The sequence below is a fragment of the Mixophyes fleayi genome, chromosome 3 (genome assembly GCF_038048845.1).
Source record: "Mixophyes fleayi isolate aMixFle1 chromosome 3, aMixFle1.hap1, whole genome shotgun sequence".
NCBI lineage: Eukaryota > Metazoa > Chordata > Amphibia > Anura > Limnodynastidae > Mixophyes > Mixophyes fleayi.
In genome coordinates, this window is record NC_134404.1 from 114,065,343 (window position 1) to 114,085,207 (window position 19,865).

The 19,865-nt window shown below is 39.7% G+C and overlaps 1 protein-coding gene across 2 annotated transcripts in view; it reads left to right on the forward strand.

Moving 5' to 3' along the window:
- Positions 1–19,584, forward strand: part of FXR1 (FMR1 autosomal homolog 1) — a 32,370-nt gene extending 12,786 nt beyond the window's left edge. Inside the window, exons 5-17 of one of the 2 annotated variants that reach the window (XM_075202181.1) lie at positions 342–490; positions 2,914–3,007; positions 11,065–11,181; positions 11,476–11,646; positions 13,519–13,597; positions 13,749–13,858; positions 13,977–14,063; positions 14,149–14,356; positions 14,692–14,895; positions 16,131–16,331; positions 16,665–16,745; positions 17,227–17,318; positions 18,157–19,584. In XM_075202181.1, coding sequence (XP_075058282.1) covers positions 342–490; positions 2,914–3,007; positions 11,065–11,181; positions 11,476–11,646; positions 13,519–13,597; positions 13,749–13,858; positions 13,977–14,063; positions 14,149–14,356; positions 14,692–14,895; positions 16,131–16,331; positions 16,665–16,745; positions 17,227–17,318; positions 18,157–18,324 — 1,761 coding nt within the window. In that variant the 3' untranslated portion in view covers positions 18,325–19,584. The remainder of the gene's footprint in view (positions 1–341; positions 491–2,913; positions 3,008–11,064; positions 11,182–11,475; positions 11,647–13,518; positions 13,598–13,748; positions 13,859–13,976; positions 14,064–14,148; positions 14,357–14,691; positions 14,896–16,130; positions 16,332–16,664; positions 16,746–17,226; positions 17,319–18,156) is intronic. The other variant, XM_075202182.1, reaches the window with a different exon arrangement.
- Positions 19,585–19,865: the final 281 nt, after the last annotated feature.

Consider the following 19,865-nt stretch of genomic DNA (forward strand, 5'->3'; position numbering starts at 1 on the left):
TATAATTACATATCCTTCCCCCCTCGACCAAATTGCACTATTTAATATGATAATCAAGATAGCTCTTCAGCATCTGGCCATACATTGCAGAAGAGCCTGTCATTAGAGTAGATATGAGCAGGGTACATGGCACTCACATCCACTTGTGTAATATCCTGTTTGGCCAGGTAAGCCCCATTGCTGCCAAGCTTCCAAGAATATTGTGTTTATTAATGCAGATTGGCCAGTTGTATAATGCTACAGAACAATCTAGCAAAATAACACTTAAATTATGTTTGCTGCATGAACTGATTTAAAATGTGTGTATTGCAGGTTATGATGTCTTTATGTTTTGTTTTTAGTTTTATGTTATTGAATATGCTGCTTGTGACGCTACCTACAATGAAATTGTCACATTTGAGCGGCTTCGACCTGTGAACCAGAACAAGCCTGTGACAAAGAATTCTTTCTTTAAATGCATGGTAGATGTTCCTGAGGACCTGAGAGAAGCGTAAGTTGTCCTGAATTAATAGAACATTTCCCCCATCCTCTCCATTATACAGGCTTTATATTTAATAAACAACTTCTCCTGAAATGTCCCTTTATAAGCTTCAGATGCAATTGCGTGAAAAAAAAAAATTAGCTAAAGATCATTTCCCATACCTTTATGAAACCCAAATAGTATGTTGTCCTGTTTTGCACAGTTGTCACATGTATACATTTAATAATGCATGGTTAGAATTTGTTTTATATGCTGTTTGTATATCTCCATTCAATCTCGTAATTGTTTTGTCTTTAGGTCATATGTTCTTAAAAGTTGTCAAATTACTGCCCCCTGAATCCCATCACCTCTCGCCTCCATCGCTTTCTCTCACACACTGCTTGCTTCCACGCTGCTCACATCTTCAATCTATCCCTCTCCACTGGCATCTTCCCCTCATCCTTCAAACATGCTCTTGTCGCACCCATTATTAAAAAAATCTGGACTCCACATCCCTCTTTAACTATCGCTCCATCTCACTCCTCCCCTTTTCCTTCAGAATACTTGAGTTGCTTGTCTATAACCACCTCACCAGTTGCCTCTCTGACAGCTCCCTCCTTGATCTTTTCTAAACTGGCTTCTTGGCTTTTGCTCCCTCTACTTAACAGAAACTGTCTTATCCAAACTCATCAATGACCATCTTTTGGACAAATCCAGGGGTCACTTCTCCCTACTTATTCTCCTGGACCTCTCTGTGCCCCCTCCAACCCCCATCAATCATTCCCATAGTAGTCCCTCAAGTCTCTGTCCATCTGCTCTTTTCTCTGCACACCTCCTCACTGGGTGAACTCCTCAATGTCTTCAGCCCTTATGCTGATGTCGCTCAACTCTACATCTAACCTGATCTCTTCACTTCCCTCTTCTCGGGTGTCGTACAGTTGCCTCTCCGCCATCTCCTCCTGGATGTCCCTATGTTTTCTCATACAGAACATGGCCAAAACTGAACTCATTGTCTTCCCTCTCTCAAAAGTCCACCCCCTCCCCCCCCCCCCCCCCCCCCCAACTTTGACAGCACCACTATTTCCACTGTTTCCCATGTTTGTTGCCTAGGTATCATTCTTGACTCCCCTCTCTCTCCCTACACCCCACATCCAATCTCTTGCCCAGTCCTGTCAGTTCCAGCTCCGCAACACCACAACGCTTATCCACTTGCTTATTTCTTGCCTTGACTACTGCAATCTTTTGTTTACTGGCTTCCCCTGCTCCCATCTTGCTCATCTTTGATCTATATTTAACGCTGCATTAAGACTTTTCGTCCTCTTGCTTCTCCACTTCTGCCTTCCCTCTCTGCCAAGCCTTACACTGACTTTCCTTCCCCTACAGAATCCTCTTCAAACGCCTCACCCTCAATTCCAAGGCCCTCTCCCACTCCACTGCTTCATACTTGCTTGCTCCTGCCTTCTCCGGACGGCCAATGACTGTCGCCTCACCTCTGGCAACCGCGCCTCGCTCCGCAATCTAAGATTTATCCCATGCTGCCTCCCACCACTGGAACAGTCTCCATAATTCTATAAGACTATCCCCTAGCCTGAAAACCCACATGTTCATTAACGCCTACCATTTGAAAAATTCCCGTTCAAACTATACCTCAGCCTCTATCAACCTCCTTCTTATCCGTTCTTACTTCAACCCCTCTTCTCTGATTTCTAGATCACTTACTCTGACTCACCACCATGTGTCAACCGTTTGTCTGCCCATTTCTCTTTTATAATGTAAGGTCTCATGAGCAGGGCTCTCTTCCCTCTTGTTCCTCAATACCTATGACTTCTGCTCACCAGCTACACTTTACACCTCCTCCTTGGGCTCTGCCTCTTGGCTCCACTCCCCCATTGTCTTCACACCTTTATCAGTTCCTCTGATCCTTTTAGTCACACCCATGCTAATGGTCACAGGTTTCAGCTTGTGCAGAATATACCCCTTGCATACTATTGCCAATTTAGGCTATTTTAGATGTGTTATTTTGTTGTTTGTTTACTGTTGTTTTGTAATACTATGTGCTGAGGACCAGTTATGGCACCCTATAAAGAAAGAATAATAATCCCCAAGAAGAGCCAGTGATGACGTTCTTAAGCCATTATCAATATTATAAACTGTTTTAGGCATTTTGTGAAGTGCTGCAGGATTTGCTATCTTTATCCACCTATAACGCATATATTACTAATGGCTTTGTGCGGTACTTGTATGATTACTTCACCTAAGTTATTGTTTCTCTGTATTGATTAAACATGATATTTCCGTAGTGGTTTTAAGACCAAACAGCTACCTGGCTTGTAACATTTTTCTGGATGTGTTCATTCTTGTATCTGTTAAATATTGTAAGTGTCTGAATAAAGTTAAATGGATTTCATTAGCATGTAGTGATGTATTTAGAATGTCCTTTGTTTTTAATACAGGTGTGCCAGTGAGAGCGTACATAAAGAATTCAAGAAAGCCGTAGGAGCATGTCGAGTATATTTTCACACAGAATCTAATCAATTAATTATACTGGTAAGAATGTGTATATATAGTATACATGTAGTGGCTTTGTATGCAGTTTTTTTTCTTTTTCTTCTGTCATGCCTTTGGGGGACGCTGCGATAAATTGGGATATAGTAGCTAGAATTGGAGCAAGGGCACTTTAAATCTTAAACTGAAGGACAGCTCCTATCCTACAATGCCACTCCCATGGGTGCCATCTTCAGTTTTCCTCATGGAGTATGGTGTGTTTTATGAGGGCTTTTGCCCTGTGTTTTCTATTCTATTTAATTTGATTTTTTAAAAGTTTTATTTTTTGCATTTTCACTGGTCAAGGAAAAGCCTCCCCAAGGGTGAAATACCTGTGGGTTGCTTTCAGCCTGGTTCCCCGGTCATGGGAGACTATCCTTTTAGTTTTCTCTCTCCCCTGCAGCCTCCCAACTCCTCACAGCCAGCGCATGCTGTTCTTAGCTGCAGCACTGCTCCCACAGAGCTCCGGCAGCAGGTCATGCCTCCTTTAGAAAAGAGCATTAACTGAGGAGTCTGTTACATGCAGGGACGCCCGACTGAGTACAGCTCTGGTAGCCATGCAGGTGACACAGGACTCCACAGACCCAGCCTCCGACGAGGGGTGCAGGGGGACATCAGAGCTGACACAGATCTCCGTGAGGGAGAGTAAGGTTTCAGCAGCACTGTTGCTAACAGCTCCCATACAGTAGCATGGGGGCTGCTACAGATCTGGGGTGAGAGAACGGTGTCTTCATCCTCAAGGTAACAGGCATGGGGGGGGGGGGGGGCAGTGTTTGTGTGTAGTACACACTGCTTACAGCAACAGGGTTATAGCAGGGAGAATAAACTCGATACTAGCATGGGGTTCTCTCCTCATTTTCTGCCTCGCAATAGCTGCAGATAGTTCCCTGCTGGGTCCTCCTCACTGGTGCCATTATTTTATTACCTTGTTGGCTACTAAATATAATAATATATATATTATTGTACAATTTATTTGTCGAGTGCGTCCCTTTGTCTTTTATGCAGTATTTGGGTTAACACTCAGTGTTCTAGCGTTTGGACCTCTGGCTCATTTATGACCTTATTGTGCTATAATAGGGGCGGTCTCCTATTCCTTTATTTTCTGGTGTGCTGCAACATGTCTGTAACGGGACTTGGCAAACTGAGTCCGCTGGAAAGTCTGTACAGCACTATAGATGTGCCACATGTAGTGTACAATTGTCCTGTGGCCTCTCATCTGGTACTGCCCTCACAGAGGCTGTAAGTGTCATACAGTTTAGTAGGTGCTATTTTTAACTTTTGGGGCCCAAATGTACTGTTCTCAGTATTGGGTTTACCCACAGGGTGATGCACCAGTATATGCATATCCATGTATATCCTTGCTCTGTGCCTCTTTATATTTCCCTACAAGGTCTGTGAAATAGACTTCGAAGACTGATCTGCTTGAAGGTCTGTGCAACATGTTACTTGTACCAAATTTAATTATTTATGTTGTCAACAGACTGGAGGCGCAGCCATAGTGACAGAGCAGTGAGTAAAGATGTATTCATAGTTTAGCAGACCTCCAATACCACACGCCTGCTGTAAAGTGTGTACAACGCTAATATGAATGGTATGGTTCTCCGTTGGGAACTACTTCTCTCCATATTGTGTCAGGCTTGCTGGCACTTAGTGTCCATAGCTCCTAGTTGCTTTATAGCTTGTTTTATATTTAAACACTGCAGTTATAGAGGTACTGTAGGAAGCTGGGGTCTAGTTTCAGTTATTCCTTTTCTCTTTCTGAGACAATGGGGTCTGCTGGAAAGTTGGTGCAACACTATGCTGTTGAACAGATGGGTTAACGCTGCTGCCGCCAACATCCTTCTCTGAAGAAATTGCTTGGGCAGCCATAACGAATAGTGGAGAGTAAGGTGAGTTATTTTTGGTCGAGATGCCTTTCTCCATGCACATCTGTCATTTCTCTTGTGCTACAGTCCCTCAGCTGGTGATATTACGTCATCGCTATACTGGTTTGCTCTTTCTTACTTTGCTTAGGCTTGAGTTGTGTGTGGGTATAACGCTATACCTGGAGTGACCGGACTATCTGTATAACCATAGAACCTCAGGATTTCACAAACTATTGGACCTTTCGTCCTTTATTTAGTTTGTGCGGTCTTGCATTAATATTTATTCTCTGGTGTGTTCATGTGTGTTGTTTGTTTTTTTTGGTTTTTTTTTTATGTTTTTGTTTTTTCTCACACTGTGTAAGATACCTGCAGCTTGACTGATGACTGGTTTTCCAAGATTAAAGGCTGATTTACAGTCTGCAATTCTCAGATGTCTTGGCCAGTCTAACCAGAGTGCCCTTGTGCAGGGTGTGAGACTGAGTGCTGCGATAAGCACTTTCTGCGACTACATCTGCAGCTATGGAGGAATAGTCTTGGTCTATGGAAATGTTTTACTGGTTCCTGAGAACTAGAGTTCTTTACGGTCTCTACATGGGATGTAAGCTTTTTATGCATGCAAGTGGTATGACTCGGAGACAACCTAGGCTTCGAGAGGACGAGAGCTACATAAACTGACTGTGGTTGTTGCACTCAGTGTTCGCCGGCCTGGTGAGAATGGGGGGAGATCTTTACCTCTCTGGATGGGGAAGTTGTTTACCTCTAATACATATATTTATTAGTGCTGTTTGGATAGGTTCATTGTTTCAGCTGCTGTCGCCCTTTTTTTTTATTTTTTATTTTTCTTTTTTTCTCAACAGTGCTTCTGGGGAGATATGACTGGATTCTCTGTCTCTGTCCGAGATCCCACCCCAATGGCTTAGGTTACTCTGCTGGACTTTCAACACTGTTCTCCCGGAGACCACCAGCCCTAATTCATTGTGAACAGTGTTGAGTCTATGCTGGCCAAATGGGAAGTGTCTCTTTGTTGCATGATGTTGCTGGGGTTCCGGATGTCTGTGTTTGACTGGGTACCGTTAGCATGTTTTCATTCCAGTTTGCTTCAGTGGATGATTTTCTGCCTATGCTTCAGTTCTCCCATTTAGCTGGACTGGCAGATCATTAGTTTGTCCTCTGTCTACCTTTCATTGTTTTATTAGAATTGGACATATCAATTCCTGTCTCCATGAAATGGCCATTCCAGGTTATATCTTCCACATTCTTTCCAGGGCGGGGCTAATACGTATGGGAGACAGTTTTGCTACATCAGGATCCTTCTGGGCTGTGCTCTCCCCATTGAGATGGTAGCTCAGCTGGTTCATCGTTTGGGACTGCTAGTTAAATTCTCTTGGCTTCAGGTCTTCTCTTCTGGTTCCTCAGTGCTACTCAAGTTCACGGACACCCGGACAGCACATGTTGGGAGTTCATGTTTCTGATGAGTCTCATACTCCCACTACTGTTACTGACGCTACTATTGGTGGCTGCCTTCTGGTGGCTCTGTTTTGGCTGCACCAGCCTTGGTTGTCGGACATACTGTGGTTGGCCATCAGTCTGCCTTGAGATTATTTTCTTTGGTACCACTGGTTTGTGATCTGCTTCTGTGAAGGGACTCCTGATACCCTGATTCTACGGGCGAGGCTTTCTTCCCACGAGTTTGTGCAGTTTGTAATTACTCTTCTCCTATACTACTGTGTGTTGAATGCATAAATATCGTGTGAATGTCCCTCGGGTTCCCTTCCTTGGAGATATTTTTCTTCTGCCACTTACCCCTTTTATTTCAATATGATTTGCACCAGTGTCGGTGGACAACACATGCGCACTCTCTTCTGGTTGGGTATCTTCCCGGTTTGTTTGGCTTTCCTTTTTGTGGCAGACTGATGCCAGTTTTATTTTATTTGCTTTTACCAGGACAGTTGGTGCTTCCTAGTAGGTTGCTTGTGGTGTTGCTTTGAGCAACTCTGTTCTGAGTCGCTCAGTGGCCGTCCGTCCAGGCCTTTTTTTTTTTTTTTTTACCCTGTGATTTTGGCAGGTTACCAGTTTTTGCATCCCGGGATGTCTGCTTTGGCTGTGTGGTCTTATACGCAGTGGTTTCAGAGCAGTCTCTCCCTTATGGGCATCTTTGGTATGTCCCCAAGGTATCGGTGTTCCCCAATGGCATGACAGAGAAAAGAGGATTTTTAACTCGCCGTAAAATCCATTTCTTAGTCTATTGGGGGACACTTTGCGCCCTCCCTTTTGCTCTGATTGTTGTTCATGTTCTAGATTGTTGTTCTTACGCCTGGCTAGGTCCTCTCTTCTGGGCTTTGATGTAAAGCTGAGGATGGGTCCCATGGAAGGGGCATAGTAGGGGTGGCGCTGTCCTTCAGTTTTAAGATTTTAAGTGTCCTAGCTCCAATTCCCCCTACTAATCCCCAATGTATCCCAGTGTCCCCCCAATGGACTAAGAAAATGGATTTTACGGTGAGTAAAAAAAAAAAAAATCCTTTTTTTTTTTTTTTAAGTGCTCTTTATACTGCCATCTTAGCGTAAAAGTAAGCATTGATAAAATGGGGTTGGTTTTAAAGGAGTGTGCTCTAAATGGCATTAGCATTTCTTGGTGAGTAATGATGGCATTTATAAAGTAGATTGGTTAAAGAGGGGCCACTGTACTTTGAGAGAACATCTGTTTGCTGTATCTGATGTACCATAGATTTTTTTACAGGAGAATTGTTAAAGAAGCTAGTTTGTGTATAGGCCAGTACCCACTTATCACTCTGTTTAGTGAATGACTTCTAGCTAAGGCTATATCTTAAGTACACAGAACCAAATAAGGTACCTGAGCAGTGGAAAGTTTATTTGTTTTTCTGGTAACGGTCTAAAAAGTGGATTTGTTCTTATAAATGCATAGTTTAACGTAAGGAAGGCAGAAAATGAGTGCTTATTTTCTTTATAATATGTTTCTGTAAAAGATTGATTGTCCATGAATTATTAATTTCAATGCTCTGCAACTGTGCCTAGGGAGAATGGTTAGAAGTCTGGATTAAAATACAAGAACCTGGGGGAGTGAATTTAGAAGCAGTATATGTAATGCAGTGTAGATGGAGAACATACGTATATGTATAGTCTCGCTCATCCTGTCAACTGGAGGGGTTAAACAACTTCATCTTTTAAGATTAGGAAAGATAATCTACTTGGCGCATGTGTTATCAACCCATATTTGCTAAAGGAACCAAGTTCCTAGTTTTAATGGACCATTATTTTTTATATTTGAGCTTCCTCATAACCGGGTCAGTACCTCATTTGCTTTCTGCCAATCTGTAAAAAGAAGCAACATAGGATCCATGAAAATAGACCTGTGAGTCTGACCTTGGTCAAAGATAAATTATTTGAAGGGATTCTGAGGCATGTGAAATTGAATTGCAGAAAATAAATAAGTGTCTGCATGGTTTCATGAAAGATCAGTCATGCCTAATAAGTATGAGAAGTTAAGTTAGAAACTGGATCTTTGGTAGAAAATTGTTGACATTTTAATACTAAATAGTTTGATATTGTGATGCGACTGTCTCGTATAGAGAAGACAAAAGGTTAATTGTAAATGGAACATATACAAGCTGGGCTAAGGTTATTAGTGGTGTACTACAGGGACCAGTATTGGGTCCTTGTCCTCTGTTTTTATTAGCTACCATATAGATGGTCAAGAAAGCAAGGTTTCTGTATTTGTTGGTTACACCCAGCTGTGCAGGGTTATGGACACACAACATAATAGTAAATTTGCTTAAAAAAAAATAAAAATTTAAGCTAAATGGCAAACTGGGCCTTGAAATGGCTGATGACATTTAATGTACATTGATCAGCCACAACATTTAAAACCACTGATAAGTGAAGTGAATAACATTGATTATCTTGTTTAAAATATCACCTGCGAAGGGGGTTGGAATATATTGGGCTGCAAGTGACCAGTAGGTTCTTGAAGTTGATGTGTTGGAAGAGGGGAAAATGGGCAAGCGTAAGGGTCTGAGAAACTTTGAGAAGGGCCAAATTGTGATTACTAGTCTTGGTCAGAACATCTCCACGACTGCAGGTGTTGTGGGGTGTTCGCTGCATGCAGTGGTTAATACCTGCCAAAAGTGGTCCAAGAAAGGCTCATTGGTGCGTGTGTTTGCCTGTCTGGTCGAATCCCACAGAAGAAGCACAACTTGCTAAACAAAAGTTAATGCCTGCTATGGTAGAAAGGTGTCAGAACACAGTGCATCGCAGCTTGCTGCAGAGCCACAGACCGGTCACAGTGCCCATGCTGACACCTGTCCACAGCGAAAGTGCCTACAATGGGCACATGAGTGCCAGCACTGGACTATGGAGTAATGGGAGAAGGTGGTCTGGTCTGATGAATCACGTTTTCTTTTATATCATGTGGATGACTGGGAGCTTGTGTATCATTTACCTGGAGAAGAGATGGCACCAGGTTGCACTATGGGAAGAAGGCAAGCTAGCGGTGGCAGTGTGAGGCTTTGGGTTATCTGCTGGGAAACCTTTGGTCCTGAAATTTATGTGGATGTTACTTTGACACATACCACCTATCTATACATTCTTGCAGACCATGTAAACCCCTTCATGGCAGTGGTATTCCCTGATGGCAGTGGCCTCTTACAGCAGGATCAAACGCCCTACCACACTGAAAAAATTGTTCAGGAATGGTTTGAGGAACATGACAAAAAGTTCATGGTGTTGACTTGGCCTCCAAATTCCCCAGATCTCAATCTAATCAAGCATCTGTGGGATGTGCTGGGAAAAACAGGTCCGAGCCATGTAGGCCCCACCGTGCAATTTAAAGGATTGCTAACGTCTTGGTGCCAGATACCACAGGACACCTTCAGAGGTCTTGTGGAGCCCATGCTGCAATGGGACAGAGTTGTTTAGCTGCATGAGGGGGACCTATACAATATTGGGCATGTGGTTTTAATGTTGTGACTTATCAGTGTATATATATTAGGCTGTGGTAATGAACCTGCTAGTTACATATTAAATGGAATACATTTGATGGAAAAGGGCTTGGGAATACTAATTGAAAGAAAGCTAAATCTCAGAGCAGTGTCAGATAGCTGCTACAAAGGCAAAAAATTAGGGTCTGCCTAAAATTGGGAAAAATGCATATAATGAAAATCTTGAATATGGGCACCTCTGTAAATTGGACAAAAGACAACTTGAGTATAGAGGTGGGCAAAAAAATAAAGCTTACATGCAAGAGAGTAACTGTTAGAGGTGACTTAATAATGTATAAATATATTTAAGGTCAGTACAAAGATTTGTCTAATGAACTTTTTATACAAATGATCATACTGAGGACATGAGGTCATCAGTTGCAAATAGGAGATTGCTTTACCATTAACAATGAGTTGTATGCTTGACTTTCAAAAATGATATCCGTTACTGTACTTAGTAGAGGACATCATAGGGATTATTGATCCAAGGCTTTTATCATTTCTACTTTAGGGGATTAAGAAGTGTTCATTATTGACAGTGACTCTTTTATTAGTTGTGACAGCTTTGGGTCAGACAATATTTGATACATACCTAGTATCCCAAAGATACTATACCAGTTGCAGGTTACAGGATCCATGTGTGTAATTAAATAAAAATATATTAAAGTATTTCCTTTAGATAAATAATTTGAAATGTTGAACTATATTAATGGATAGGAAGGAAACATTTCTTGTGTTTGAGTGAGTTGAAAGGATTGGCAAATTACTAAATATCTTCTATTCTTTAACTTAGAATTTTAACAAACTTAGGAGGGAATTCAATTGGAGATATATTGTGGATTTCTCCTCACTCTCCCTATAGGTGTTCAGGAAAATATGTAATGTTGTGGTACCCCAATACCCTTAAATGTGCGCAGCTGCGATCTTCATCGGCACAATTGAATTCCCCCCTTAGAATGCTTAATTGGCTTTTTGCTAACTAATACCAATGTTTATTTAGTGGACTCTTTTTATATTTTGAGCAATCGTACAACCAGCTACCTAAGCATGATGGATGTATGGTTATCTTATCAATCTGCAGTTTTGACTATATGTAGTTTGAGATGTTTAACCTTATTCATATGGTATATTTTCATAGTTAATTGCATTCGGTTTAGGTGTATTAATAGTTTTTTTTTGTTTTTTTCATTCTTGTTTGAAGTCTGCTAGTGAGGCAACAGTGAAGCGGGTAACTATACTGAGTGACATGCACTTACGGAGTATTCGCACAAAACTAATGCTTATGTCAAGAAATGAAGAGGCAACAAAGCATTTAGAAGTAAGTTGATTTGGTTTACAATATTTAATAAAACTAAAATTGGATTTCTATTTTTTTTTTTTTAACGTTTAACTCTGACACAGACTTACTTACGGAATTTCACGTGTTCTGTCTCCTGAAACACATTTGTTTTTATAATAAAAGTAGGTTGTCTGTTAGTAGTAGTGTGCTTAAATAACTTTCATTCTGGTGCATTTTTAATATAGTACATACAAGTAAAAAAAAATTTAAGCCTGTATTGTTAAACATCTCCTCTTGAATGTTTATCTATTTAATATTCATTACTGTTTCTAGTGTACAAAGCAACTCGCAGCAGCATTTCATGAAGAGTTTGTTGTTAGAGAAGACTTAATGGGTCTGGCAATAGGTACACATGGAAATAACATCCAGCAAGCCAGGAAGGTTCCTGGTATTACAGCTATTGAGTTAGAAGAAGACAGTGGAACATTTCGAATCTATGGAGAGGTTAGTCCCATTTATCCAATTGTTTGGTTTGCTGCGAAAGAATAAATGATTTCTGGTAACAGATTTTAGAGTCCTATTTGATTCCCCCCCCCCCCCCCCTTTTCTTCTTTTTGTTTCTGTTGATCATGTTTGGCCACACCTTTTTTAAATGCTAAATTCTACAGTGTGTTTAGTTATTTCGCTTTCTGTTCAGGTCACTTTACTCTGATACTGCAATCTTTTGCATCTGACATTGCTTTTTATTTTCTGTTTCAGTTTTGTCATGCATATACAAAACTTTCCTTAAACCAGTGAGCTTATGGGCAAGGGTATGGATTGGTTGAGTCATGCACTGGGAAATGTGCAGTCTCCACTTTTTGGCTTGTATGAGAGCTCATCAGGATGCGGTCTTAAAGATGTGGTAGAGGTGGCAACTGTCTGTATTGAGTAAGGTTGCAATTACTGTTCTTTTTAAGAATCATTGGATTGTTGCTGTCTTCTGATGTCAGTCCTGCTGTAGTTGACTGCTATAGGAGTTCAGACAGAGTTCTCCTCTCAGGAGGACGATGCGATGGACTCTGACGATGGATTCCTTGTACTGGAGGAGGATTCCACTATGCCAGTGTTGCTTGACTCTGCTGGGGACCAAGTCCCCACATTCAAGACAACCGGCCGTGGCGGATAAAACGTTTTTAAATAGGTTATTTTCTTCCCCTTTTTTTCCGAAGTTGGACGAAGTGGGGGGTAAAAAGTGCGTATTGTCCGCGTATTGCAGACAACTAAAGTTTATTTGCCTAATGCTGTGGCCCTCAGGGGTGGCAAGAATAGGAAATTTGACACTATGTTGGTGTATGTTGCGGTTGACCCATTTTCATTTAAATCAGAACTTTGTGATCCCGGCATTGCCCCAAGATCAATCTTTAGAGGAATGGGGGTCGCTTCACTCTTTGGATGTTCTGGCACTAAAGATTTATGTTAATAAAATTCTTGAGTTTAGGTAAACTGATACTCTTTGTGGTTGGAATGTGTTAAAGCAAACAGTTGCTTGATGGATTACTTCAGTGATCAAACATGCTTATATTGTGGCAGGGAAACCCGTTCCTCACAATTTAAAGGCACATTCCACCAGAGCTGTCAGCACGTTCAGAGTGGTACGTCATGAGCAGCTGTTGGGCAGCCATGTGATCCTGAGTTCATATATTCACTAAGTTTATAAGTTCAATGTTGTCACATTAAACAAGGTTAGTTTGGATGGAAGGTACTGTGCATTGGCACTCCTCAGCATACCCATCCATAATTGCAGCTTTGGGAGGTCTCAGTCTGTCCCCCACACAAAGAGATGAAAGAGAATGGATATTTTTTTTTTATTTTTTTTTCTCTCAAGTTAAATATTTTTTCCTGAATCCTTTGGGGACATTGGTGCCTTTCCTTACGTTCTTATTTTCCTGTAAAAAGTTATGTTTTTGTGGAATGTTTCTTTTTTTTAATTTCCCCTATTCTCTCCTGTGAGGCCTATTTAGCAAAATAACCCTTTTATATCATCTCCCTGCAGGGAGAGGAGGAGTATCAGACTTGGTGGATAAAATTTAATGTATCTGTGTCTCCCAAAGGATTCGGAGAAACAGATTTAATGTAAATACAAAATCTTCTTTTTAACAGTGTTATCAGAATGCCCTTCTTTACCTGTATTTCAAAGGTCTCGGCCAATATTTTATTCAGTTCTGAAATTTTGTCTTTACAGCTTATTTAAATTTAGGGTATCCATTACAGTATAATTAATATTTTCAGTAAGTTTTGGTGCATGTGAACTGATTAAATGTAAGCAGAACCTTTAGTGTGTTGTATGCAAGCTGTAATGTAAATACGTAAGTTAAAAAATATGGCTTCTTTCAGAGTGCAGAAGCAGTCAAGAAAGCACGTAGTTTTTTGGAGTTTGTAGAGGATTTTATTCAAGTGCCCAGAAACCTTGTTGGTAAGATTTACTTTCTATATAACTTTCATTTGTTTTGCTTTTGTAACGGTTATTAAAGAGAATTGGTGAGCTACCAAATTGGGAGACTTTATTCTGTATTGCAGCTATGACTTGATATTATAAAAATCTGTTTTATATTACTCTTGTGCAGGAAAAGTTATTGGCAAAAATGGAAAAGTCATTCAAGAGATTGTGGACAAGTCTGGAGTAGTACGAGTGAGGATTGAAGGGGATAATGAAACAAAGTTACCTCGTGAAGATGTGAGTCTGTGCATCTGGGTACAAATGTGCCGCCTGCGTCTTTAATTTGTATTATTTACTTGTCTCCCATAAGTTGAATTCTTCTTGACTGATTCATACATGAACTTTATTTGTACAGGGTATGGTTCCATTCGTATTTGTGGGAACAAAGGAGAGTATTGGGAATGTCCAGGTTCTTCTAGAATATCATATTGCATACCTAAAAGTGAGTGAACTTTTTCCACCTAATTTTGTAATGTTTTGTGGTGGCCTATTAAGAGACTATAACTTCTACCTTTTCCTAAACTCAGGAGGTAGAGCAGCTGAGATTGGAAAGACTTCAGATAGATGAACAACTTCGTCAAATTGGTATGGGCTTCAGACCATCTTCAAGCAGAGGTACGGAAAAGGAGAAGGGTTATGCAACTGATGAAAGTACTGCCTCATCTGTCCGTGGAAGCAGGTCCTATAGTGGAAGAGGCCGAGGCCGTAGGGGCCCAAATTATACATCTGGTTATGGTATGAGATTCGGCTTTCATTATATCTAAATGTATCTAAAAAACAAAAAAAAAAAAAAAAAAGAAAAAAAAAATGCCATCTGCTGGGGATGTCCTTGGGGAAATAATGCAAACATAGGATTTCCTCTTCAACAGCAAAATGTTTCTGATGCCTGGAATTGGAAGTACCGTGTTTATTTTGACACTGTAATGTGCATTTCATTTTATGTCCACTATAGCCAGGTGATCAGAATGTAGTTATGGACAGAATCATTGGGAACTTTCCACATACAATATATTTTGATGTTCATGCTTTGATAGCAACCTTTTATAAGTACCTTTTTTTTGTGTTGTAAGGTACAAACTCTGAACTGTCCAATCCATCTGAGACTGAATCAGAAAGAAAAGATGAGCTGAGTGATTGGTCTCTAGCTGGCGAAGATGACAGAGAAAATCGGCAACAGAGAGATAGCCGAAGGCGCCCTGGAGGGAGAGGTCGTAGTGGATCTGCTGGCCGAGGACGGGGAGGTTCTAGGGGTGGCAAATCTTCTATTAGCTCAGGTACAACTATATAATCACATATATCTTCATTTAAAGATCTGCTGCTTGGAGCACAATAAAAAGTGCATGCACCGAAATTCTAATTGCAACGCACAGTCAAATAATGCATGTCTACTTATGTTAAATGCAAGTCAACATAAGATTACCTATCTATATAATTATTAGTACTGTGCTTCTCTCCTAAAGAATAACGCTAGTAATATATCGTGTTACTGCAATTCACGTCAGCAAGATAAAAATATAAAAAAAACCTTCAAAGAGTCTTCGGTACAAAGAACTAAACTGAGTTAGCTGGATCCAAAAGTTCATATTTTTAAGCACATACACTTGGATTATTTAAAATCTGCTGCTCCTCTTAATATAGCCCATCCTCAATTGGTGACCTGATCTGTAAAAAAGAGATATGGGGATGATGAACTTAAATAATGTGAAGATTTTAATGCCAATTAAAATTCACATGAATAACAAGTTTGTTCACCTATCCGCTTAAATCACCACTGGGGGTTAACTACGCAGCTCATCTCAAAACCTCTGGTCCACATTCTCTGTTGCTGCGTCAAGCTGGGAACGTCTCTGAACTGTCCACAGACCAGGTAGTAAAATGTGCACACTGGAAACCATGCCCAACACATTCTTGGGTGTGGAACTCATTGCTATAGCTAAACTGTCATATTGTAGTAGCCCTAGGATCTAGGCCTATATCAACCTTCTACAATATAGTGATTGTTACACAGTTTGAATAATAAAAAAGACTAATGTTTACACACAGAAAAAAAAAGAACATGTAAATTAGGTCATTAAGACACACTTACCCCAGTGGCGGTTCACTAGATATGTAAAGAAACTTTTAAACTATTTCTGATTGACAGTATCTTCACTGTAATGCATCCTATTAGTTTGTTACACTATTGTGCACCTCCTTATCTTACATTTTTAATATAACATTTTAATACTTTCTAAATGTTGCTAAATAAGTTACAATGTAATCTGGCAGGTGGGTTCTATTCAAACTGTTGCAAAGGTAAACGTTGGCGTTGCCCACAGCAATCAGTCAGGTTTTAACAACCTTTTTTTTTTTTTTTTATTAATATATATATATAATTATTTTAAATGCACTGTTTAAAAAAAAAAAAAAGTATTTAAAACATCTGGCTGCTTTAGACAGCACCGTATTGTTCTTTTGCACCACACTCCATAAACAGAAATAGTTAATCTTGCACGTCTGTCTTTCGCAGTGCTTAAAGATCCAGACAGTAACCCATACAGCTTACTTGATAACACGGAATCGGACCAGACAGTTGACACTGATGCAAGCGAATCTCACCATAGCACTAACCGCCGCAGGCGATCACGCAGGAGGAGGACTGATGAAGATGCATCTCTAATGGATGGAATGACGGAATCTGACAACGCATCTGTTAATGAAAATGGCTTGGGTATGTTTTTATGTTACAAGTTGGGTAAATGATTTGAGAGTTCACACACTCATTGAAACAGCATTTTATTTTTTTTCAAGTATCTTTTTTTTCCCGAAAGCATTTCCAGTGGAAAAACTATTTAAAGGCTTTATTAGTATAAGTATAATCTGTTCCCCAAAGTTTTCTGTATGACCGTTTGAGCAACCGTGTGCTATTTTGCTTTTATTTGTACATGGCAAAAAAAACCTATAATTGTTGATACATGAATTGAAATGCTTATAACAATAGGTTTAAGGTACTTGCCTATAAATAACAGAGTAGATAAGATTTTGATGCACTTTACTGTTGCAGATGATAGTGAACAAAAACCCCAGCGACGCAATCGTAGCCGCAGGCGTCGCTTCAGGGGTCAGGCAGAAGATAGACAGCCAGGTAACTGAAGTGGGTGATGTTATTGGTAACTAATCTGCATGGAAATGCACTGCATTTTATTTCCAGGTATTGCAATGATGATCCAATGGAAAGGTTTTTAATGTGGGTTTTGATTCAAAATCGTGTATGATTGTGATCTAATTACTAAAAGTCTTCATTTAGCAAAGTGGGACAATTTAAAGGTCTGCTCTAGTTTAACACCCTGCTTTGCATTATGTTTTCTGGAATAACAGTCAATACTAATAGTAACATGTTAATTATGAACAAATATAAGCAAACACTACTTAGTGTGCACTTTTGTATGGATTGAGTATAGTGCACGGATTTACGCACTTTGTATTGCTAACGCTTTGAATTGTTTCTCTGTAGTGATTTTAATGAGTGTTGGGGTGGTCATTTGAGCCTGGGTAGTGGTTATGGATGGTTGGGGCCACATCTTGTCCTTGAATGGGTCTGTCATACATATGTTCTCCCATTGCAGTTACAGTGGCGGACTATATCTCAAGAGCAGAGTCTCAGAGCCGCCAGAGAAACCTCCCTAAAGAAGCACTGGCTAAAGGCAAAAAGGAAAAGGTGAGCTGAAGGTTTCATCAGAAAATAGTTCTGTACTAGAACTGAAATATCTTTAACACTAAAACAGATTTGGTTTTTAAGTTTTTCTGCTTGATTTTCTTCTACTAGAGATCTGTCCATTGTCACTGCCATGGCAATATGATTAGAAACTACCTCTAAGTGATATCTGCCTTTCCTAGTTTTATGGATGTATCCAAGATGTTCAAATACAATTTTATTTTTATCCTAACCCTGCCCAACATGAAACTGATGGTAACAGTAAAATGTAGGCACAGCCATGGAAAGAATAGAGTCTCGTTGGTGAAAGTTAAATCTGGGATTCAGGTTTGCCAGCCATGGTAAAAATTTGTTTCTTTTTGATTTTAGCCTGAAAAACAAATATAACATTGAATTGGCAAGTTGGAAATTAGGAACCTGGGTTTCTTGCAAGTCCCCCTCAAATTTAGAGTAGAAGGATATGTCAGATTGTGTAAAGCTTTATGAAAAGCTACATTCACTCTTATCTGCTTAGTAACCCACTTAATGGAAGGTAGGAGACATTTAGAAATGTATTACACATATGCTATGTAGCTTGCTGACAGTTACATGGGTTGCATTTTTTACATTTAACAAAACCCGTCAGTGATGGCAATACAAAACTATAAATAGTTTACATCTGAGTAACATTTAAAAGTTGCAAAGTTCTGACCAATTTTCATTGGCTTCCATCAGTTTCCCTGTGTCTAGTGTTTTGCTTGATGACATGAACGATCACTCTAAAGTGCTGCCTTTTAATTGGTTCTCGGTCATATTTTGATTTGATGGTTGGGTTGCGCCTACTGAAATATCTGTTTTACAGGTAAAGGAAGTAATTGAAGAACACGGACCTTCAGAAAAGGTCATAAATGGGCCCCGCGGGTCCTCTAGTGACAGTGCTTCAAAGTCACAGACAACAGCCCCGGAAAAAAACTCTGCAAGCTGTCAAGATGGAAGCAACCAAGAAGCCATACAGAATGGGGTGTCCTAAATGGAGTTTCCTAGTTTACAGTTCCTTTACATTACATTTTACAATAGTGCTTGTACAAGCTTGCCAAAGATAGATTAAGGATCGCCAGTCTTTACACCACACTTTCAGTTCCTCCATTTGGAATAAAGAAAGGGGAGGGATCCTGATAAACATGTTAAATATAAGTTGATACCTACTGTGTTCTAAATACATCATCAGATGTGCCTTGAGATAGTATACGAAACATTAAAAGAAGAAAAAAAAGTGCTGGCTATAGGAAATGTTTTGTTTTCAAATATGGCATTGAATTGGGGGGGAGGGGGGGAATCCTGCATAATAATCATTCTGAAAGCATTAGCTGCTTTTTGTTACATTTTTAATAATATGCAACCACTTCTTCACCTGAGGAAACTAGAAAAATGCAGTCTAAAGTATTTTGCACTGAACTGTAACTTCTCCATTGGTTAGGTCTGGAAACTGGTCGTTTTAATACATGTTTTCTTTTTTTTTTTTTTTTTATTTGTTTTTGTTTTTTTATTGAAAAAGCTGTATGGAGGAAAACTGCAGACCACTGGAACACAGACAAATATTCATCTGCAGCTACTGGCAGTGACTGTTCTTCATTGGAGCTTTGTTTGGTTTATTTATTAAACTGTACAGTATTTAAAAATCAAACATTGCTATAAACACTAAACCGAACGTAGTCATGTCCACAATGGCATAATCCTAACTACTGAAAAGATCAATTTCCAGAATGTTTCTCCTGTATAAAAAAAAAACTGCATATGTTAGTCCTTAGTATGGTATTTTTATTTTTGTTTTGGTTGTTTGATGTGCAATATGTTTTTGTATGCAGGTAGTAAAAAAAAAAAAAAAAGGAAAAGAAAAAAACAAACAAAAAAATAAAATAAACTTTGATCTTCCAATTTTGATTATCAGCCTAGTTTCCTATGGGGGAAATGCAGTGAATTGTTAACCCCTTCAGCGCTTGCATGTTCAGCAGCGGGAAGGTTAAAGTCTGTTCTCTACATAATGACATTTGATTCCATACGGTAAATACAATTGACCAGTTTTGAAATATAAGCACTCAGTTAAACTTGCAAGAAGTAAGAGTTAACATGCAGTATGATTCCTTTTTGTACTAGAAAAATTTCCTGGATTTACATCAAGTGTCAGAATTTAAAGCCTGGTGTTCGTTCTGCTCATGCTGGCCATACATATTGCAGGCCAAAATACTTAACTGGACAGAAATCCATGAAATAAACATCTTTCCAGCACATACTTTTCAAGCATATCTTGTCTGCTTCTTTTTCATTTCTCATACAACCTTTGTTTGCCTTACATCAGTACCCAGTGACATCTATTCCTTTTTATCTGAATTTCTTGATTTTCAGTCCATCCTCCAGCTATTGCATAGTTTCTACACTGGGACCCTTTAATCTTAAAGCTCTGCAAGTCCTGCATTCATGTTAATATAATCTGGTTGGTGTTTACTATCCCAAACCTATTACGGCAGTTATTCTGAATGTAGACCTAGATGTATGTGCTATAGTCATTAAAGG